Source organism: Musca domestica, unplaced genomic scaffold (genome assembly GCF_030504385.1).
Source record: "Musca domestica strain aabys unplaced genomic scaffold, Musca_domestica.polishedcontigs.V.1.1 63, whole genome shotgun sequence".
In the NCBI taxonomy this organism is placed as follows: Eukaryota; Metazoa; Arthropoda; class Insecta; order Diptera; family Muscidae; genus Musca; species Musca domestica.
In genome coordinates, this window is record NW_026712370.1 from 801,795 (window position 1) to 824,949 (window position 23,155).

Below are 23,155 nucleotides of genomic sequence, written 5' to 3' on the forward strand. Positions count from 1 at the left end.
ATTAGTGTGTTGGAGCTTCCTTTAAGCTGCGTTAGTCTGGAAAATTAGTATCAGAATAGTTTACTGCGAAAAAAAAAATGTATAGCTAATAACGACTAGGGATTTCAAATTTGATTTTACTAACTAGACCAATCTCTTTAACAATTTATAAAATATTAATGGGATTCGAAAGTAAGTACAAATTTAGCTTTTAAGGAGCTTAAAATATTAATTTGGACTAGGACAATTCTTTTTTTACTGCTCATAGAGCCAAAATGGCCTTCACAATTTTTTTTATTAAAAACTTTGTTTGGCTTCAAATCTTGCATCAGTTTTATTCGTCGAATAACAGAGGCCCAATTCTCATGCTACCAAAAGTCTATATTTTCTTAAATTTCTCTTTAACATTGAGAATTTTTAAATATACAGAGTGGGATGAAAAAACTGCAACCAACTTCAGACTTCTCTCATTTCTAAGCCACTCGTCTGACAGCTGTTAAAATTATTCCAGAGACAGCTCATTATATTGTTTACAAGCGTACAAAAGCATTTTGGTGAGAATTTCCCAGAAAAAAGTTATTCGTGAAGGAATTCAAGAGTGATTGTGTAATTTCTTAATTTTTGGCTGGAAAACCACAAGTGACTATCGTTAGACCACTCCAGCATTTAAATGTAAATAATTCTTTTGTGTCTCATACCATCACTCGTCACCGTGATACTGGTAGTGTAGCCCGACGTCAAGGAAGTAGACGGAAGAAAACAGCAACACCAGCAGAAATGGTTCGAAAAGTAAAGAAGCGACTTGATCGAAACCAGCGTCGCAGTGTCCGAAAATGGCTCGTGAACTGAACATATCGCAATATTCCATTCGTAAAATATTGAAAAATGAGCTCGGGGTAAAGCCATTGGAATTCCAAAAAGTGCAAGATCTTACGCCGCAACAGAATGAAAATAGGCTCAAAAGAGCTAAAGAGTTGCTTCGTTTGGCCGATAGTGGTGAACTGCCGAATTTGGTTTTCTCCGATGAGAAAACATTCGTTATCCATCTGTTTGTAAACAAACAAAACAATCGTGTTTACTTGCCAAAGAGGTCAGCTGAAAATGTGCACCTTCGATGATGTAGACCGCTGGTAGCTCTCCGCTCGTATTATTCAAACGTGGCATCAGAATAAATGCCGAAAATTATCGCGAAAATATTCTGAAGGGTGTATTAAAGCTTTGGGCACGCAAACATTTTGGCCGCAGATCTTGGACATTGGTTACAAAATGAGGCTCGTCGCTTCATTTCCAGCGCACAATGGCTAACAAAATCTCCGGATACCAATCCGTTGGACTATTGTGTCTGGAGTATTTTGACAAGAAAGGTTGGCACTAAAAAATACTAAAGTGTCAATCACCTCAAGCAAGCGCTTCGCTGGGAATGGGCCAAAATACCGCAGAGCAACATTCGGGCAGCGTGTGACGATTTCATTGGCCGTTTCAAGGCCCTAATTCGTGCCAAAGGTGACCAATTCGAACAAATCTAAAGTATTTTAAAATTTGATGATATTTCCGACATTTTTTGCTTTTATTCAATAAAATTAAAAAAAAAATGTAAATATTATGGCGTGTGACTTTGTTGTAGTTTTTTTATCTCACTTTGTAGACTTAAGAGAAAGAAACTAAATTTTACATTACTCCCGCCAATGAAGGCAAAATTTTATTTTCGAAATTACTCATATGCATATATGTTTCTCCTATATAGTTTATTTTATTTGTTCTCTGTTTACTATTGCTCTTTATTGTTTTTATTTATTTGTTTTTTTGTCAATACTCATAAGATTCAAATGACTTGACAGGCCAGACTCAGCTTAGCTGAATTCCAAACTGCCATTTTTCATAAGCTTAGAAACAGTTTGACAGGGGATAGCGACCCTCACCTTAAAAGGTTTAGCGGCAAAATCAGCGTGAATTTAAATTTATTTTCGACAAGCTGAATACTGCCTGCATGAAAACAAAAAAAAAAATAAAATAAAAAATACTCAACAAAATATGAAATACAAAAAAGCTCTGAGCAAAATGCAAAGATAAACAAGTGTTATCGTTCTTATCAGTGGAAATTGTATTGAAAAAGAGCAGTTCTATAATTGTCACCACCATTGGCGCATACTGACCGAATTCCTGATATAACTCAACCGCTGCTAACGTTTAGAGATATTCGGCTTTTATTTTTTTATTTAGTATTGTTTTTATTTTGCTGAATGAAACAATTGTTGCTTCTTACTTACAATCGGTGTTGGGTCGTTATTTTTTTTTTCAATTAACTGTGAGACGACGCGTCTGAAAATTACTCATTAAATACGTTCGCTGCAAAAATAACCTCGTCGTCAGAGCCAATTACAGTGTTCGGAATGTATAACACCTCTCACAATTCTTTTATTCCATATTGATCGATTGAACGGGTATTTTACTACGTCTGTATGTTCGTCCATCGATGATACATTCTTTGCACCGCGTCTAAAACAATTCAAAATATTGAAAAGCAAAAAAAAAAAAAAAATACCGAGAACTATGAATTCATTAAGATCAACGTTTTGCTCTTGGTACGCAAAAACACATGAATGTATACATTTTTTGCTTTTATATTTTTCTCTTTTTTTAATTGCATTTGTTTTTACCTTTGTTTATATTTGTTTGTTTCTTTCTTTTTTTGAATATTTAAAGTTTATGCGATTTTGTGTGTGTATTTATTTTTATTGTTTTTGCTCATTTTCAGCTGCATGACTAATGGCGAGGAATCTCAAACGGATTTACCTCTTCAGCAGAAACATCACCAGCAGCAGCAACAACAAGAGCAGCACCCTATGCTGGATAAGGAAAATCATCGACCAGCTGTAGAAAGAAATAACAGTAAAGCGAAATCGAATAAGACATCGCAGGAGGATGGAGATTCATCAAATCAGGTAAATATTAAGGGGTAGCAGTTGTTGGAATTTTATTCTTAGATTAAAGAACATTTGTGCATTCAATTTCTGAAATCATGCTATCTTGTGCTGAAACCAAATTCAAACATTTTTGTCTAGTGCTTGATCGGTCTGAAACATATGCCACGTGGTGGTTGTCTCAAGCATAATCTCGTTATTTAATAAGGTAACCTTAAGTAAGTAATTTTGGTGATTTAGGGATTCAAGGATTCTTAATGGTTGGTTATAATATTACAATTATGGCACACTTAGTCAGCTCACGCACGTTTCGTGCTTTGTTACTCTGTTAAAACAACGATTCGTCGTTCGTCGTTCGCCATTCGCAGGAATTAGGTTTCTGTAACTCAACAACATGAAACAAATTGGGAAGGACTAGGGGGTGAAACCTTTCAATATACAAATGTTGTAAGAATTGAAGCCGAACGACTTGAGGCAACGTATAATTTTTTGTGAATAGATTCCAAGATTCCGGTTGTCCGAAGATCCACCTTTTTTTTTTCGAAAAATTGTGTCCAGCGACGCAGCTTAGTTGGCTTAATGGGGACGTAAAATAAGCAAAATTGTCGATCAGCCAGATGCATTGCAAAATCTTCCAATGCATTCAGAAGGAGACGGCTCCTGGGCTGGTGGCATCAATGGAAATGTATCTGTGAATGGCGAAATGATATCCAACGATTGTTTTTTGTCCAAAATGCAAGAACTTGACTTACATAACATGCGACTTCAACAATACGATGCCACACAGCAGGCGTAACAATTGACTCATTAAGAGGCGACTTCCCCATATAATGGTACCTTCCGATTTCCGGCGTTCTGTCGACTCAAGCTACATGTTTCAATGGAATTTTCTGAAATGATTATTAATAATTGGAGAAATGATCTCTGAAAAATGCTTTCCGTAGGAACAGAATTTATGATTACGTTGAATATGGATATAGGTTATCACGTGGTCGGTAATGCCGAACTACAGTATTTGTTTACTTGTGTTACTAATTTTTTTATGAGTGATGTGTAGTTGTTATGTTCCAGCTGTTGGGGAAACCCACCCCATTCATAATAGTTTATAGAATATTATTATGTTTACACAAACGTTTTTTTTTTTTTTTTGACAAACAACGTCAGTAGCCCACAATAACTACGAAACACACATTTTTTGTGCGTCAATATTTTGTCGGGCATATATAAGGTTTTTTTTATATATAAAGCATTCTAATTAAAACTTATTTTTTATATATAGATACTTATATAGATATTTACATTTTTATATCTATACTTGGAATTCGTCCTGAATGGTTTTGAGAAAGTAAAAAGAGGTCACAAGTATTCTATTTTGTTTTATGAGTTCAAAATTTTTTTTCCAGTTTGGTTTATCGAACAGCTACTTTACTCATAATTTTAGAATCATATGTAAAGTAACTTTCCCATTTAAAGAAAGGACTTACAAAATTTTTAGATTGAATCATTAAAAGTTTTTAGCCAAAACGATATATTTATAGGCGGAGGTTTGGGGAAAAAGCACATAATATACAGTAAAATCTTAATTTGAATTGATGGTATTGCCCATATAATTTAGAGTTTAAAAATTATTTCATGCGATGGTACGTCCGATCAGTCCAATGTTGACTCTTTCTAATATTTCGGGCAGTGTCTCACGAATAAATGCTTCAATGTTGTCTTCCAATAAGTCAATTGAAGCGGGCTCGTCTGTATAGACATGATCATTAACATACAGAGTGTGATAAAAAACTGCAACAAAGTTAAACACCATAATTTTTACATTTTTTGTTGGAAATAGCATCAAATTTTAAAATAAGCTGAGATTTAAACCGTCACACGCTGTCCGAATGTTGCTCTGCCGTATTTTGGCCCATTACCGTCGAAGCGCTTGCTTGAGGTGATCGACACTTTGGTATTTTTTAGTGCCAACCATGCTTTCCAAAATACTCCAATCCACAATAGTCCAACGGATTGATATCCGGAGATTTTGGTGGCCATTGTGCGCTGGCAATGAAGCGAGGAACCTCATTTTGTAAAAAATTCTTGGGTGGCGCGTGCTGTTGGAATGTCCAAGGTCTGCGGCCAAAATGTTTGCGTGCCCAAGGCTTTAATACACCCTCCAGAATATTTTCGCGATAATATTCGGTATTTATTCTGATGCCAGGGACCGTCGGGTGTTATTACGGCCCACACCATCACCGTGGCCGTCGCTTGAGTTCTGGTGGCCTGAACTGAAGGTGCCCATTTCATGCACAATCATTTTGTTTGTTTACAAACCGCTGGACAACGAATGTTTTCTCATCGGAGAAAACCAAAATCGTCAGTTCATCACTTTCGGTTTAGCTCTTTTGAGTCTATTTTCTTTCTGTAGCGGTGTAAGTTCTTGCACTTTCCAATGAAATCCCAATGGCTTTACCCCGAACTCATTTTTCAATATTTGCCGAATGGAATATTGCGATATGTTCAGCTCACGAGCCATTTTTCGGCCACTGCGACACGGGTTTCGATCAAGTCGCTTCTTTACTTTTGGTACCGTTTCTGCTGATATTGCTGTTTTCTTCCGTCCATTTCCTTGACGTCGGGCTACGCTACCAGTATCACGGTAACAGGTGATGGAATATTTGGACTAGTGGCTTAGAAATGGCAGCAGTCTGAAGTTGGTTGCAGTTTTTTCATCTCACTCTGTATATATAAACTACATTTATTCTACATTTAACTAATTTGTGTAGCGCCAAAAAGTATGTTAAAAAAACTACAATTTCTCAGCAACATTTTTGAATCCTCAGCTCATAACTTTTAATTTCACGTTTATGGGATGATATTGATGCTCTAATTTAACTTTAAATAAAGGAGAAACTCCGAGAACGAGTTATGTCCAATTTCCCATTGTATTTTGTCCAACCTCGGAGAAACTCCGAAGACGTGCTATTTGTCCAACCACTTTTATTAGAATCCAACACAAAAATGTTGATAGAGTAAAATGAAAAAAAAAAATTAAAATGCTTTTGAAAATACCTGAGAAACATACACAAAAATACATTAGTACCGGAAATACATACATTCCTAAATACGTAATTTGTAAAAAAAATGCAAATAAATCTATCAGCACAAGACTCGCCTACAAGGGATTTCCAAACAAAACAAACAATTCAATTCCGGGGAAAATTCAATTCGCATCATAAGATTTTGTCCATTGTGTCAAAATATTTTTTTATTGTTATTGTGGTCTTTTTTTGTGATAAACGTCAAAAGCATTAACAGCTGTACCATGTGATGTTTTTACCACAACTCCTCCTACATGCAAATTATTTTCCCAGTAAAAATCGCTTTTCCCTTTATGGCAAAAAAAAAATCGTTGGTCTTCTCCACAGTTCAACGGCATGGTACGATTTTAACAAAAAATGTATAAAAATTGTTTATTTTTGTTGTTTCTTTTTGTTTTGTTCTTTTTTAATCAATGAATTAAATTGTTATTTATTTGTTGAAAGTGGGAAATGGGTATTTTTCTGACGTGTTTTTTTTTCTTGTGTCGGGGGGATGGATGTGAATAAATTTCCGATAGGGCAAATATGTTTTCCGGCAATTTAAAAAATGCGTTGAATATTTTCAAACAAATACGCTACATTGGGTAATTAAGTTCATAGTATTGGATATGTAATTATATGGGCGGAAAATCTCTAACAAATTTGTCCAGTAAGAGACGTATTTGAACGTCAAGGAAATGGGTTATAGATTTTTGTTTATTTTTTTTAGAAAATCACATTATTTGCACAACTCCTATTTGAGGAGTTTACGTAGTTAACGGAAGCTCTGTTTTGTTGTTTTAAGTGTTAAATATTTATCCATCAATTTCTGAAGTGTATGACAGTCAAACTTTAATACTTTTTTCTACGTAATATCTTTATTGGCCAAGGACTTAAATACCGATCAATCATTCGGCAAAACTATTATTTGTTACTATCAAAATCTAGTTCAGAGGCGTTGCATTAAAAGCAAAGCTATTTTGGGAAATTCAGCAGAATTGCATGAACTTATTAAAAATACCTTTTATGGGTAAAAAGTCATCTATATATGACTCCTCAAGAGAACTTCTATAGATGTCCCTTTAAGGGGGTTTCTATAGAATAGATGTCCCTTTAAGGGGGTTTCTATAGAATAGATGTCCCCTTAAGGGGGCGCACTCAGCATGCGCCACCCAAGAATGCCTACAAAATGAGGTTTCTCGCTTCATTTCCAGCGCACAATGGCCACCAAAATCTTCGGATACCAATCCATTGGACTATTGTGGCTGGAGTATTTTTGAAAGCAAGGGTGGCAATAAAAAATATCACAGTGTCGGTCAACTCAAGCAAGCTCTTCGCCGAGAATGGGCCAAAATACCGCAGAGCAACTTTCCGCCAGCGTGTGACGGTTTCGTTGGCCGTTTGAAGGACAGAATTCGTGCCAAAGGTGGCCAATTCGAACAAATCTAAACTTATTTTAAAACTTGATGCTATTTCCGACATTTTTTGCTTTCATTCAGTAAAATGTAAAAAAATGTAAACATTATAGCGCTTGACTTTGTTGCAGTTTTTTTATCTTACCCTGTATGGGGAAGACCCCTTAAGAGGGCTTTTATAAAATACTATAAAAATCGCCTAGGCAGTTTTTGAAGAAATGTTCTACAAAATAACACCATTATTGCCTTAGTAGTCCTTGAGGAAATTTTCTATAACAGTACATACAGAAGAGCCCCAAACAGTCGTTGTAACCCCAGAGAACGCCCTCTTTTTTTCTCACACTACAATTAGTCACTATCCGATGAAAGTACTTAAGAATCCACCGTAATTAGCATTTGGAATATTAAATCGTGCACAGATACACACACACAAACATCGAATCTACCACATTATTATCTTCACTTCATCATCTTGTAAATCGCGTGGTGTGTGAATCTGTTTCTCTGCATGTGTGTTCCCAATCTATCTGCAATTGGATCGAACGTACGTTCGTACCAACCAAATTAACCATAATTCAATGTTTACTACAAATTCAAGGTAAACATTTTGACGGGGCCAACAAATCGACGAAAATTTGGGCGGCGGCGGCATCGGACAATCAATTCGGAACAAAATTGTCTGCCATGGACGACGCAATTTTAGTTAAATATCGATGATCGTGGTGTTTGGATTGAAAAGCAATTTGAGTTTTCTTCATCGGCTTTATCGGCCACGGTTCAAGGATTTAATATTTTGTGGAAATTGTTTTGTTTCTTTTTTTTTGTAATTCGTTCCATTTGGAAAAACAAGTCCAACTCAATAAACAATAACAAGAAGATCAACGTAAAAAATGATTTGGATCACACACCTATCTCGCGGTCGTCCGCATGCCATGCGATACAGTTATCCACAGTTTGTGCATATTGTAAGACACGTTCTTAAAAAGTGAAAAATAAAATAATTAAAAATTGTTAAAAAAAAACACAACTAAATGTTTTCAAAATGTTAATGCTGCTTATGTTGGTTGGTTTTGAAGACTCATAAAATAATTTTGAAAAAGAAAAATTATAACTACAAACATTCTAAATATATAAATAAATATCTTGTAAAATATCGATAAGTACTAAACTTACGGATTCCGGAAAATATTTAAATTAATTTCTATTTTTTATAATAATTTCATAAAGGATAAGCAATCTATTTTTCGTCATGTTTGGGCATTTGTGTGGGTGTCGAATATAATTGTCCACTTAGATTCTTCCTCGGTTTAAGGGAATAAAAAAAAAAAATTATTCATTAAATGAATGTTGCTGGTGATAATGATGCAAAAATAAGGACACATGGGGAACGAAGCGAGGAACCTCATTGTGTAACCATTCTTGGATGGCGCGTGCTGGGTGCAATGTTGCTGAGTCCTGTTGGAATTTCCAAGAATATTTTCGCAATAATATTCGGCATTTATTCTGATGCCATGGTCGATTAATACGAGCCGAGAGCGACAATCTGCTGTTATGGCGGCCCACACCATCACCATGGCCGGCGCTTGAGTTCTGGTGGCCAACCGAAGGTTCACATTTTCAGCTGACCTCTTTGGCAAGTAAACACGATCATTTTGTTTGTTTACAAACTGCTGGACAACGAATGTTTTCTCATCGGAGAAAACCAAATTCGGCAGTTCACCACTTCCGGCCAAGCGAAGCAACTCTTTAGCTCTTTAGAGTCTATTTTCTTTGTGATGCGGTGTAAGTTCTTGCACTTTTTGAAATTTCAGTGGCTTTACCCCAAGTTCATTTTTCAATATTTACCGAATGGAATATTGCGATATGTTTAGCTCACGAGCCATTTTTCGGTCAATGCGACGCGGATTTCGATCAAGTCGCTTCTTATCTTTTCGAAACATTTCAGCCGATGTTGCTGTTTTCTTCCGTCCACTTCCTTGACGTCGGGTTACGCTACCAGTATCACGGTGACGAGCGATGGTACGAGACACAAAAGATTTATTCACATTTAAATGCTGGAGTGCCCTAACAATGATCACTTGGGGATTTCCAGCCAAATATAAAGAAATCACACTATCACGCTTGAATACCGTCACGAATAATTTTTTTCTGGAAAATTCTCAACAAATTGCTTTTGTACCCTTGTAAACAATATAATGAGCTGTCACAGCTGTCAGACAAGTGGCTTAGAAATGACAGTTGTCTGAAGTTGGGTGCAGTTTTTTCATCTCACTCTGTATATCGAGAATTTTGACTTCCAGTCTTATTTTTCAAATTGAAGTACCTCACAAGCGTTCCTACATACAACAAAAGATTGGAGATTAAAATCCATGTAAAACCCCTACTCTTTTAGCACTCTCGCACACGAACAATTTTTTCTCTCGAGTAAAAAACTAACCAATTTTAGCTCTGGTTTGTGTATTCCATTGGTATCTTTTGCATTGAATTGGTTAAATGGAATTTTTTTAATGTAGGTCCAGAAAAATTAATTTAGCATTTAAATTCTGCAACAAAAGTTCACAGTTAATTTATCTAGCCTTTGCTAATTAATTTCAATTCAAACTTCATCTTCTGATTGCTTGTCATTTGCGTCTGGTTGGTTTGTTGATGATTTCTATGTTGCAAAAAAGAAAATGTTAATTTCTCATGAAGAAAATGTTGCTGGCAAAATGTATGTGTCTTTGCGAGGGAAATTCTTGACGACATTCATATCGAAAAATATGATGATGATGCTCTTAAGAACTGGATAAGTGTTGGTGATTTTCGTTGATAATTTAGTCTGTGACCAGAAAGTGTTCGTGGCGGTGGTCACATAAATTGTTCGCCGCTTCGAAATTGTTGGGTGTTTTGCATCTATCTTTGATTTCTTCCCCTCGTTGTGTTGTTCGAATTGTGGGTGGACAGTGGCTGATTGAAATTGTTGGTTGTCTGTTGTGTCTCTGTGTGTTACTTAACAGCAATGCCTCTTGCTCCTGTAATGCCCTCTTGGTTGAACTATGTAAAGAGACGGCGGCCAGAACAACATAATTGTAATCTTCATCAGCAGCAACAACAACAAAATTGTTGTCATCATCATCATCACCACATTATTATTTTAGTAAGTTCGGTCAATCATAGATATTGGGACGGACAGAATGAAAATTGAATAGTTCATGTGCCAGTGAAAGTGTAACAAAGTCAAGTGATCTGGAATCTAATAAATAATAATCTTCTTTGGGATGTTTTTGTTTGTTATTCAAATTGACAATTATTGAGTGCAAATTGTGTATATGTAGTGGAATTGGAATTTTTGCACAGAATGTCAAAGTATTTAGGTCATAATGTTTGTTTGTGTGTCTGTTGCTGTTTATTTTGCGTAAAATATATTGGCAGTGAAAACAACACCGTTTCCTCGGAAACTTTTTTAAAGACTGTGATGGATTGTTGAGCATCCGGGATAGGAAAGTGTGAATGGTTCTGAGAAAAAAAAAAAAAAAAAAAAAAAAAACAATAGCTATTGGCTATTCCATCTAGGATATGTGAGAAAAATAGACCCGATCGAAACTGTCATGAATTACAGATAAACGTCCTCTTTTGATAGAGTATCTTCTTAAGAAGTTTAAGCTCTTTGTGTGTTAATGAAAATCCTTGTAAGTCATGGCTTGTACAACACTGTGCTACATTCTTAAGGCAATTTGGTGCAAACAACTTGCTTGAGGTGATCGATTCTTTGGTATTTTTTAGTGCCAACCTTTCTTTCCAAAATACTCCAGACACAATAGTCCAACGGATTGGTATCCGAAACGATCACGTATCTAGTACAGACAAGTAAAAAAGCAGTATGTTCGGCCGGGCCGAACTTTGAATACCCTCCACCATTTGGAACGAATTAGAAAATTTTCAAAAAAAAAAAAATAAAATCCATTAAAAATTCTTTTAAAATCTTTAAAATATCTAATATAAGAAGGTGCCAATATGTGGGGATATACGATACTGTGGACCTACAAAGACAAATCTATGTCTGCGTGTAAAGTACTCACATGGAACTCCTTGTGTGGATTTTCAAAATACCGAATATAGCGGGGTATCGTTATATGGGAGCTATACGTTATCGTTAACCTATATAGAGATTTCTATGTCGGGGGGTAAAGTGCTCACAAAGAACCCCTTGTGTACAAAGAACCCTTTGGGCCATTCCGTTGAAAAATATGGCTAAAAACATCAAAATACGGAATATCGGGGGTACCGTTATATGAGGGCTATACGATATCGTGGACCTATATAGATACTTCTCTGCCGAGGTATAAAATACCCACAAGGAACTCCTTGTGTGGATTTTCAGACAATTCCGATGAAAAATGTGGGTAAAATCATAAAAATACCGAATAGCGGGGGGTACCATTATATGGGGGATATACGATATCGTGGACCTGTATAGACAATTCTCTCTCAGGGGGTGAAGTACTCACAAGGAACTACTTGTGGGGATTTTAGACAATTCCATTGAAAAGTGTGGCTAACATCATCAAAATACCGAATATCGGGGGGTACAGTTATATGGGGGATATACGATATCGTGGACATATATAGACAATTCTTTTTGAAGGGGTAAAATGTCCACAAGGGACTCCTTTTGTGGAATTTCAGACAATACCATTGAAAAATATGGCTAAAATCATCAAAATACCGAATATCGGGGGTACCGTTATATGGGGGCTATACGATATCTTGGACCGATATAGCCCATCTTCGAACTTGACCTGCCTGCAGACAAAAGAGAGATCTGTGCAAAATTTTAGCTTCCTATTTTAATTAGTTTAGACTGTGGCGTGGTTACAACAGACGGACAGACGGACGGACAGGGCTAAATCGTCTTAGAATTTTACGCTGATCAAGAATATATACTTTGTTGGGTCTAAAATGATTATTTCGATGAGTTACAAACGGAATGACGAACTTAATATACCCTCCATACTTTTTTTGGTGGAGGGTATAAAAACCATTCTTATGATTATCATTCTTATAAGAACCACCCAATTTTGACACACTTGCTATTGGGCTGAATTCGTCGCACAATAAAATTGAAATCGTATGAAGATATACATGGGAGATTTATCTAAATTTGGGCCGTTAACCACCAATTTCAATAAAAATTCATCCTGGTTCAAGCAAATGATTTGTGGAAATTTTTATTTTCGTCTAAAGAGACATGGGGTCTAAAACGTTCATTTCATAAAAAAATAAAACATAAAAGGCGTAGCTTCAGTCAGGCCATTAGGAAAATGAGATACTTGAAAATGACAGAGTCGATATAAAAAATTTTAGAATCCCATGTAAATCGGTAGAAAATTATAATAAAAGGTGCTCAAACCGAATATATGAGTGCTCACTCCAAATGACTTTTCATAAGTGCTACATTGAAGAAGGTTAACAATTAACCGAAATCCATGCAGACGAATAACCGGGGGTACCCTTATACCAAAAACATTGACCTCTATTGACCATTAAAAGCTTCTCATACCAAATTGTTACAATTAAATTGAAAATCTTGATAAACCCCTCAAAAACTCAGTTGAAAAACTTAGGTTGGTATCGTCACACATAGTGAAGCCAAAACGTGAGCTGAATAGCTCCTTTTTTGAAGCTTGATCTATGTTCAGAACAAAGATTATAACAAACAAGGAAATTAAAACAGGCGGGAAGACAAACATAACTTAAAATTTTACGACTTAAAGTCAAAAATTCGACTTCGTCAAGTGCTACCTCGTGTGACCAAACCCCTGAGTAACACCTGTTCATATAGTAAATACGTTACAAAAGACTTTTCTATTCAATGTCCATGCTTCAGTGAAACGTATTTAAAAACATAATTCGTAATATAAGTTATTTTAGCCGCCCACGACCCAAAAATGAACAATTATTTATAGTTATATGGAAAAGCTCGCCTATCAGTCTCTAAACAGTCCAAATTAAATATTTTTGGGAAAACTGCAATCAAATGTCTCACCGGTCGAATTAACACCTTAAAAATAACAAATCTTGTCGAGTTATGAAATATATATAACCAAACTTATACGCTACCTCGACGCACATCTTAAATTAAATAGGAAACTGTTGAACCTGTGACAATATTTCACAAAAAGTTCCAGTCCAATTTCCTCCAAGACTCACAATGTTTATGTTTTTCTTTGCGCTCCAATGCATTTTAATTTTCCGAGAAAAAAGGACAGGAAAAATGTTTCGTTTGAAAACAGTGTAGAATGTGCATGTTATTTCAGTTGTTGTTGTTTATTTTATTTTTTTTCTGTCAAATGTATTACCAGATATTAGTGGGCGGGCGTTTAGGATGGTATGCCTGAGTACGTTTGCTTGTTATTAATAAATTTCGCCACTTGGTTAAAAACACAAACAAAAAAGAAAAATTAACCTTTAATTATTTTTAGCCTAATACTTCTAATAATAACTTTCCCCTTTTCTTTGTTTATCTTTCTCTAATTTTCTTAGCAACGTCACTCACAGCCTGAATTTGAAACGAATCATTTGCATTCGGAACCAGCAAAACGTCACAGTACCTCCTCGCGACCGCTATCCGAAGCGAACTCTGAGTTGAGTTGTGAACTGTTAACAACAAATCAAACAAGCAAATCGAATATTGAACTATCCACCTTTAATGGATCTAATAACAATAATAGCAATGCTAATACAGACAGTAACACTGCCAAACGACCGGAGAGTCTCAACTCAGCTGATGCGAACAGCAGCAGCCAGCAATTAAGGGGAGATCAATCGCCAAAAGAGGGAGGCAGCAGTAGTGAACGTAAACGTTCTGCTTTACCCAAACATCAGAGACCCCTAACAAGATATCTGCCAATATTTTCACCAGATTTAGATTTGCGGCAACATATCGAATCTGCGGGTCATCAAATCGACTTGTGTCCACACGTCTTTGTTGATTCTCACACGTGTAGGGGGTAAGTTAAACATCAGCAAACTATTTAAATGTTTATTTATTCTTTTTTTTTCTAATTTTCCAGTTACCTTCATAAATTGGGTGCCACTTTTCATGGCTGGTCGAAACGTTGGTTTGTTTTAGATCGCACGCGTAATGCTTTCATTTACTATTCCGATAAATTGGAGAGGAAACCTCGTGGAGGTGCTTATTTTTCGGTAAGTTCTTCAGAAGACATAAAACCTTTAATAGATTTTTGATATTACAAATGACCTTCAAAATAGCTTCTAATTAAAAGTAGGAATTATTTATATGGCTTCCAAAGGATTGAACAACCGTTAAAGACTCTGAAATGCCCTCTTTATAGACAAGTGAGAGGTTTCGATTAGGATTTAAGTTCACCTGTAGAATAGAAGAATGGCTTCTCTAAAAAAAAACATCTTCTAGTCTATGGAAGTCCACTCAAAGGTCTTCTCGTCTATAAAAACTGCAAAAGGCGTCTTCTATTCCATAAAAGCCTTCTTAAGGGTATTTCTTTCTACAGAAGTTGTCTTACAAGTATTTTATTCTATGGAAGCCCTTTGAGGGTTTTTATAGGATCTATAGAATAGAAGATCCTCTTGAAGGAAAATAAAAGAGTAGTCAAGTATAAAGTAGTTTTTGGATTGGATGGATAGGGTGCTACCGTGGCAGTCTTACAAAACATCATATGTTGAATAAAACTCCCCCAGCTAGCAGTGTCGGGAAGGACCTACACGATATGGAAACGGAAATCCAATTTTATAAGAGAAAGCCTGTGGATCAAATAGCCTTTTAGGCAGATCTGAGTAACATTTACACTCTCGTAGTACCGTCAGGCACACAAAACCTACCCAACTCACTCCTGAAGGTGTTTGGTTAGAACCTGTTTAAGTAGCTTAGTTTTCAAATTTTGAATTAGAACCAGGACCAACACATATTGCCGTTACAGCAACAACAACCCTTAAGAGGACTTCCGTAGAACAGAAGGTCCCTTAGGCGGTTTCATAGAGTAGCATACTCTTACGGGGTTTTCTTTAGTGTAGGATACCAGGCTATAAATGAAAATACATATCAAAAGGTCTCTATAACACTATGTAACACAACAAATATTTTGCAAAGAAATCCAATAGGTTTTGAAAGTAGAACTAAAAGTAGAAAACGCAGCGTTTTGAAATCGATGGGAAAATATGGCCAAGACCCTCGCAATAACTAAAATTAGTTGGTATCTTTATCTATTGCCTAAGACACTATATGCCTACATTGCACGAATCCAAAGGAATCTTAATCCGAATATTTCCATAAATGTGGAAGAGGAGGGAACTTAGGTTATTTTGCAATTAAATCTTTGAAAACACCGAATCTCTTAAAGCCTCTTTAATTTGGTAAAATCTAGATTTAGAATATTCACATTGTTTTTATGTTTTATATTGTTTTTCTTTGTTAAAACAATTTATCAATTTATTCTTCCCGTTTTCTTTTTCCCTCCAGACCATCGAAGAAGTCTATTTGGATCATTTAAATATCTCAAAGAGTGGCCGACCCCACTGCACATTCATTGTTAAGACTAAAAAACGCAGCTATCAACTACTGGCAGCCTCAGATGCTGCGGCTAGAATATGGATTGATGCCATAATAACTGGAGCTCAAGGCAAATTAGACTATTAGTAGTTTTATCCTTAATGTTAGCTATTAAGTTATTTTTTAAGCATCATTTAAAAAAAATGTTCTACCAAAGGAGATGGTTCATATGGATCATTATGAAAGCATAGATTTTAGATTAATATATTTTTTATATTTGTATTTTACATCCGTAGATGTATACAACCAAGGTTTTAAAAAAAATAACTTTTTTACACATACACAACGTAACAAATAAATGTAAATAGTTCTTAAGTACTTGATAAGAAATAATAAATAACAAAATAAAATATTTTTTTAAATATGATTTTATTTCCCTCGAAAAAATTGTTTGTTTGCTTTTATGAATCATATAGGCAATAGATGGCGTTCGGGCAGATTACTTTTGAGTGCTGTGAGATGTTTTTCATATTTCCTATGCGCTCTGAAATATGCTTTGCATTGTATTTGAAAAAAGGCGTGTTGGATATTGGTTAAATGGCTGTGTGAACATGTTACAAACATAGACTAAAGAATATACAGGGTGAGATGAAACAACTGCAACCAACTTAAGACTGCTGTCATTTATAAGCCACTCGTCCGACAGCTGTTAAAATTATTCCAGTGACAGCTCATTATAATGTTTACAAGCGTCGTACAAAAGAATTTTGGTAAACATTTTTCAGAAAAAAAATTATTCGTGATGGAATACAAGTGTGTTAGTGTGATTACAAGTGGCTATCGTTAGAGCACTCCAGCATTTAAATGTAAATAAATCTATTGTGTCTCAAGGAAGTGGACGGAAGAAAACTGCAACATCAGCAGAAATGGTTCGAAAAGTAAAGAAGCGACTTGATCGAAACCCGAGTCGCAGTGGCCGCAAAAAGGCACGTGAACTGAACATATCGCAATATTCCATTCGTCATACATTGAAAAATGAGCTCGGGGTAAAGCCATTGAAATTTCAAAAAGTCCAAGAACTTACACCGCAACAGAAAGAATATGGATTCAAAAGCGCTAAAGAGTTGCTTCGCTTGGCCGAAAGTGTTGAACACTTTCGCTTGGCCGAAAGTGTTGAACTGCCGAATTTGGTTTTCTCCGATGAGAAAACATTCCTTGTCAAGCAGTTTGTAAACAGACAAAATTATGGTTTTTACTTGCCAAAGAGGTCAGCTGAAAATGTGCCCCTTCGGTTGGCCAACAGAACTCAAGCGCCGGCCATGGTGATGGTGTGGGCCGCCATAACAGCCGATGGTCGCTCTCCGCTAGTATTAATCGACCGTCGCATCAGAATAAATGCCGAATATTATCGCGAAAATATTCTGGAGGGTGTATTAAAATCTTGGTCACGCAAACATTTTGGCAGACCTTGGACATTCCAACAGGACTCAGCACCACCGCACTCAGCACGCGCCATCCAAGAATGGTTACAAAATGAGGTTCCTCGCTTCATTTCCAGCGCACAATGACCACCAAAAAACCAATCTATTGGACTCTTGAGTCTGGTGAATTTTGGAAAGCATGGTTGGCACTAAAAATACCAAAGTGTCGATGACCTTAGGTAAGCGCTTCGCCGGGAATGGACCAAAATACCGCAGAGCAACATTCGGGCAGCGTGTGACAGTTTTATAGGCCGTTTGAAGGCCATAATTCGTGCCAAAGGTGACCAATTCGAACAAATCTAAACTTATTCTAAAATTTGATGCTATTTCCAACATTTTTTGCTTTCATTTAATAAAAATTAAAAAAAAAAAATAAAAATTATGGCGTTTGACTTTATTGCAGTTTTTTATCTCACCCTGTATAGATCAATACATAAGGACTCTCGCCGTTTATTATCGAAACAATGTAAATCAGAAGATAGAGACGACCCAAGTGTTAGTGGCAAATCGAGTGGATTCGCCATGCAAAACACACTTGGCGCACACAAATTGTTGTTGCGACATCTGTTAGCAACCGATATAGAAAGCTTTCGGCGTCCATATTTTCATTAGCTTAAGACGCCACTGTTTTTAAGGTGATTGTCTTTACTAATTTTCTTAAAGCATTTGGCCACTGCAAAGCTTTGATATCCCTCCATTCATTAAGCAAAAAGACCGGTAAATACATACAAAAGAGAAATCTACTGACACATTTAAGAGAACAAACATTCTCTCTCACAACAAAAGAAACCCGTGAGAGAGTGTGTCATCCAAACGGCCTAACTGAATGCGCCTAATAGACTGCTTTGCAAAATTTGTATTCGCATTATACTGTTTCGCCTCGAATCGATTGCTTGCTTCGCGGTTGCAATGCAACACGCGCGTGGCACCATTACATTATTGGGAAATTGTTAAAATTTTATATACAACCAACTAACCATACAACAACAGCAGCAGCAGCTACAACAACAACATAAACCACTTAATATGTGAGTGTGTAAAAAACGGGTGAAAGAGTGTGTGAAATTTTGTGTGTGAATAACTCTGACACGGGTGTGTTTGTGATTGTGCACTGTGCTAGAAATTGGAGTGAGTACTGCTGGAGGAGTGCGTAACAATGTGTGTGTGCGTATTCACCAAATGAAGAAAAAATGCTTAAAAAATTACCAAAGAAAACCCTCGGAAAGTAAAAAAAAAAAATGATAATAAAATCTAAAAATGTTAAAGAAATCCTAAAAATTAAATAAATTTTTTCTAACCCAAACGTCCTGATTTAAAAAAAAAAAAATGAAAATTTTAACGTTTCTTTTTGCTCATGGCTATGGACCTGGTGTATTGTGTGTTAATAATCGATTAGATTTTATTCCTTTTTCGAGTGATGATGAATGAAAATTTTTCTACTGGTGCTGAAAAACGATGTATAAAAAATTCGTACAATTCTATATACATACATACTAGTAAAGTGCAGTTCCATCTCTATATATAAGCATTTATATACATATGTATGTGCCCAAAAGAAGATACGCATACATTGATTGATATGAGTTTGCCTGAAAGTGTGCGACTCGTTGCTCTACGAGAGAGGGAGTGTAGGCAACTGGCCAGAGTGAAAATAAAGGGTTTTTGTTGGTGCATACTTTTTGGGGCAAGCTAGCTAGCAAAGCAAAGACAAACGAAAAAAAAACCCAAGAATTGCACTTCAGTGAAACTGGAATTTGGTTGGAATGGATAGAAAAATCCTATTTACTGTTATTCTTTTATTCTGTTTACTGCCCAACAGCAGTAGCTGCAGCTCTGGTATTTTTGTTTCTTTTTTAATATTTTCTGTTAACTAAAAAGTGAATTAACTTCCTGTGATATTGTGCTTCAAAAAAAAAAAAAAAAACAAGAATCAAGAATCAAGAAATGAAAACTATGTCGCTCTCTTACTCTCACTCTCTTTACACGGCGACTAATGACTCTTAGTTGGATGAGGGTTCTGTTTTTCCTCTTGTTGTTGAATTCTTCGGCTCAGCTCAGTCATCATCATCTATATAAACTTCATCATGACCATTGTAATTATCACAGAGTGCCTTCGTCGTTTTTACCCCGAAGCGTAAAGTTGTTCCAAATTCATACTGATTTAGAGTAGAGTAAACTTTCGTATTGTTAGTGTGCCTATTTTGTTCTATGTGTGCGGCGTGTGTCCGTGCATGCTTGTGGTGCTTGTTGGTGGTGGTTGATGCGTTTATTCATTTGTTAATGGATATTTCTGCACTACGTTACCGACACTTCGAATAAGAATCTTTTCTCTCTCTCTTAGTAAAGTTGTGTGTGCCCGACAGAGATGTCAAGCATAACATTAAGTTAAAAATCACTAGAGAATTAACGTCAAAAAATGTTTGTGAATTGGAGAAGAAATATATAGTTTTGCACAGAGAATTTAATTGGTTCATGTTGTCTGTCATAGTAAAATATTGATTGACATTGTTCCGTAGCTAGATCGACAATTGTTTCGGATTTCAAATGCCAGATGGTTTCTTACAAACAGAATTATATGCTTCTGAACGGTATTCTTACCCAAAAATTTTAAATACAATAGAAGTGGACGATCACATGGCGGTAAATTTACTTCTAATTCTCTTCTTCATAGGGATAACCAATATTTATTGGCATTTTCTACGATTTTTTTTAATTTTGTATTTGGTCAAAGATAACACTTACATTCCCAAATAACGCCCTACACTACGTACAAAAATATTCATCTTCCCCACTATGGTAAACTGTTTTAAACTCCCGTATTCCCCAAATACACACCGTCCATATCTTCAAAGCGACCAAGTAATTCTTTCAAATTAAACTTTTATATGTGATGCAAAATTCTAAATTCAATTATCCGAAAAAAATTAAAATATATTTTCCACCAAATTCCAAATAGCGCCTAATTACTAGTAATTCTGGTATTCCTGCAATTTAATACATCTTTGAATGTGTGCCTTGGATCAGGTCATGACTAAATTAAATGCCTTCCTGATTAAAATTAAAAAAAAAAAACGCCACATTGGCATCACTGTTATGTAGTTAATGTGTGTGAGAGATAAAAAAATGGGAGCACATCACAAAAAAGAGCGAGAGAAAGAACAGCAAAAACTATGTGCTCAGTGCATTTGTAGTATGAAAACGGGATATTTTATTATACTGAAATTCTTCAAATTCAAACAAAGTGGAGTTAGTTGTCTCACTTCCTCTCATTGAGGGCAAATGACAAAAAGAAAGCGGAGAACAGACAACAGTTATGAGATAAGGCATTGCCAGCAATAAAAATTTTGTTGTTTGTCAAAAGTTGGCCTCCTTTTCTTCAGTTTATCATAGGGAATAATAATGGTTGGGTTGAGTTGATATCCGTTTGTAATAAAGAAAAAAGAAAAATTGTTAAAAAATATTTTGTAGATGTCCAAAGGAAAATAATAATGGGAAAACAACAGAAAGAGAAACGAAAAGATGTTAAAATGGATAAAATGTTCTAAAAATCTAATTGATAAGATGTGAATTCTTCTGCTAAATCGTCAGCCCAGATCCTGTGTGTGCTTTTTTCACTTCACAATCATCACTCTCATCCCCAACGTTGTTGTCGTTGTCATCGTCGCCTCTGCCGAATGTGTGTGTAAAGTGAAATGACAAAATACATATTTTTGTAGCAAAGACGAACAAGACGAAACAATGTGGAAAAGTAGAGTCAGAAAAAAATGATTTACACAAGAAAACTGTTATAAGAAGACGTTATTTGAGCCAGAAAATAACACCAGTCGCCCGAAAAGACAAGAAGAATTCGAAAAAAATCGATGGATACTTCATTTACCCATTAAACAATTTCAAGTTCCACGTTTAGAACAAAACCAATTTATTGAAAAAATATTTCTTTTTTCTACTCCACAGATAAACCAATGACCAGAAAAAAAGAATGATAAAAAATGAAAAGAAATCAAAATGTAATGGCTTTATAAAAGTAATGAAAAAAGAAATGGAATGATACAAAAATTTATATGACAAGAATATTACAAAAAAATATATATATATAGTTTAAGTGCTAATTGTGAAAAATCCAAAAGCTAAACAATTCGGGTTTCCAAGAAAAGAAGTGAAATAAAACTAACAAGCAATGCGTTTATTGACCACCGAAATACAACAACGAGGCTCATAAAACCCACATTTCATATTCAAACTAAAATTAAAAAAAGAAACGTAACGTCAATCATTCAACATTCATACCAAGCAAAAAAAAAAGTTCAAAAAATTATAAACCACATTCATAAAGGAAAAAAGTGAAAATCCAACATCCAACGTTATAAATTCCATTTCATCATGGATTAGTGTTTGAAAGCATCATCCGAAGAACATTTTCTTCTTTTCGCTATTGCAACTATCGCTTACCAACATCACCAATCATCGTCTCAACGGATACGTACTAAGAGTGAGAGACTCCTTCATTTTCATCTCCAGGTAATAATTTTTGATGTTAGCCTTCGTTTTGTTTTTGGGTTCCCCAAAAAATTTCCATTTTCCTTTTTTTTGCATTTGCATTTCTTTGACCCCCTTCATATATGTCGATGCCGATGAGGTCAATAGCCTTTTTTGTTGGTTGGCTCGTTGGCTGGTTATGCTGTGTACGTCTGTGTATGCATGTCTGTCTGTATGTGTGTGTGTGTGTGTGGGTATTCCCCCGAAAAAAGTGCATTGCTATACTCTAAATATTCTTCTATTTTACATTACATTCTTTGGAGCTGCATGTTGTTGGTTTTCCTCCTCCTCCTCTTCTATCGGCTATATACAAACGAACATTTGTACATACGATGTATGTATGTATGCAGAGTATGTCGTAATATATTCGCATTGTGTTGTGTTTTTGTTTTTAGCATTGTTGTAGTTGTAGGTTACTATTATTGTATACTAGATACTTGCAAATTGTGGGTACTCGAAAACTGCAGTCAATGGTTTTGATTTTGTACTCCCTTAATTTTTAATTGGTTCGGATGGTGGGAAATTTTTAAAAGTTTTTTTTTTTTGGGAAAAATGATTATAGGCCTGATTGAAAATCGGTTACTGTCATTGGAAGAACTGACACCACGAAATATAGCTTTTATCGAATTTTTGCAAAGAATGATTTTTTCAAAAATAGTTTTGAAATTCACTTGATTCGTATTCGAGTTTCTACCCTTTGGAAGAGCCATGCTTTATTTAATAATAGTTTAATCAATAATTGTTCAAAAACAAAAAACTCTTTACAGCAATACATGTTAAGGCTCTTTGAGTCGATCTACATATCTCCGATCGTCCGCTTATACAGGGTTGCCCATATTCGACGGACCTTTGGGCCCATTCCAATCGACGAGGCTTGTCCGCAGGCAACATTCTTTGCGTCAATTGAATTTTGTACGGGAACAAATGCAAATCAATGCGAATAATCCGTTGTAAAGTGGACCGAGCCATGCCCAACTGCTGAGAACGGCGTTTTTGAGATGTTCTTGGGGACTTCTCAACACTGGCTCGTACGGCAGCGATATTCTCGGCCGATCGCCTTGGTCGACTTTTATATGGCCTCTTCGGATTAGAAAGAGCCTTACCAGTCGAAAATTTTTCGTATAAACGCTTAATGGTGTTCTTAGAAGGCGCACTTCTCACATTTTTTTAATGTTTTAAAAGCACGTTGAGTTTTCACAATTGACTTCTTCTGTTGAATGCAAATTTCAACTATTTCACGTGGCGTGTATTGGTT

General features: G+C 35.7%; 2 protein-coding genes across 4 annotated transcripts in view; both read left to right on the plus strand.

Moving 5' to 3' along the window:
- The window catches only part of LOC131800425 (pleckstrin homology-like domain family B member 1), a 57,356-nt gene extending 41,061 nt beyond the window's left edge, over positions 1 to 16,295 (plus strand). For all 3 annotated transcript variants that reach the window (XM_059129599.1, XM_059129600.1, XM_059129601.1), the window contains 4 exons: positions 2,735 to 2,921; positions 13,900 to 14,366; positions 14,430 to 14,562; positions 15,854 to 16,295. In XM_059129599.1, the coding sequence (XP_058985582.1) occupies positions 2,735 to 2,921; positions 13,900 to 14,366; positions 14,430 to 14,562; positions 15,854 to 16,030 (964 nt within the window). In that variant the 3' untranslated portion in view covers positions 16,031 to 16,295. The remainder of the gene's footprint in view (positions 1 to 2,734; positions 2,922 to 13,899; positions 14,367 to 14,429; positions 14,563 to 15,853) is intronic.
- Positions 16,296 to 18,249: 1,954 nt separating this feature from the next.
- The window catches only part of LOC101895560 (rho GTPase-activating protein 100F), a 77,953-nt gene continuing 73,047 nt past the window's right edge, over positions 18,250 to 23,155 (plus strand). The window contains exons 1-2 of the mRNA XM_059129636.1: positions 18,250 to 18,492; positions 21,319 to 21,882. The gene's annotated coding sequence lies outside the window, so the exon portion shown is untranslated. The remainder of the gene's footprint in view (positions 18,493 to 21,318; positions 21,883 to 23,155) is intronic.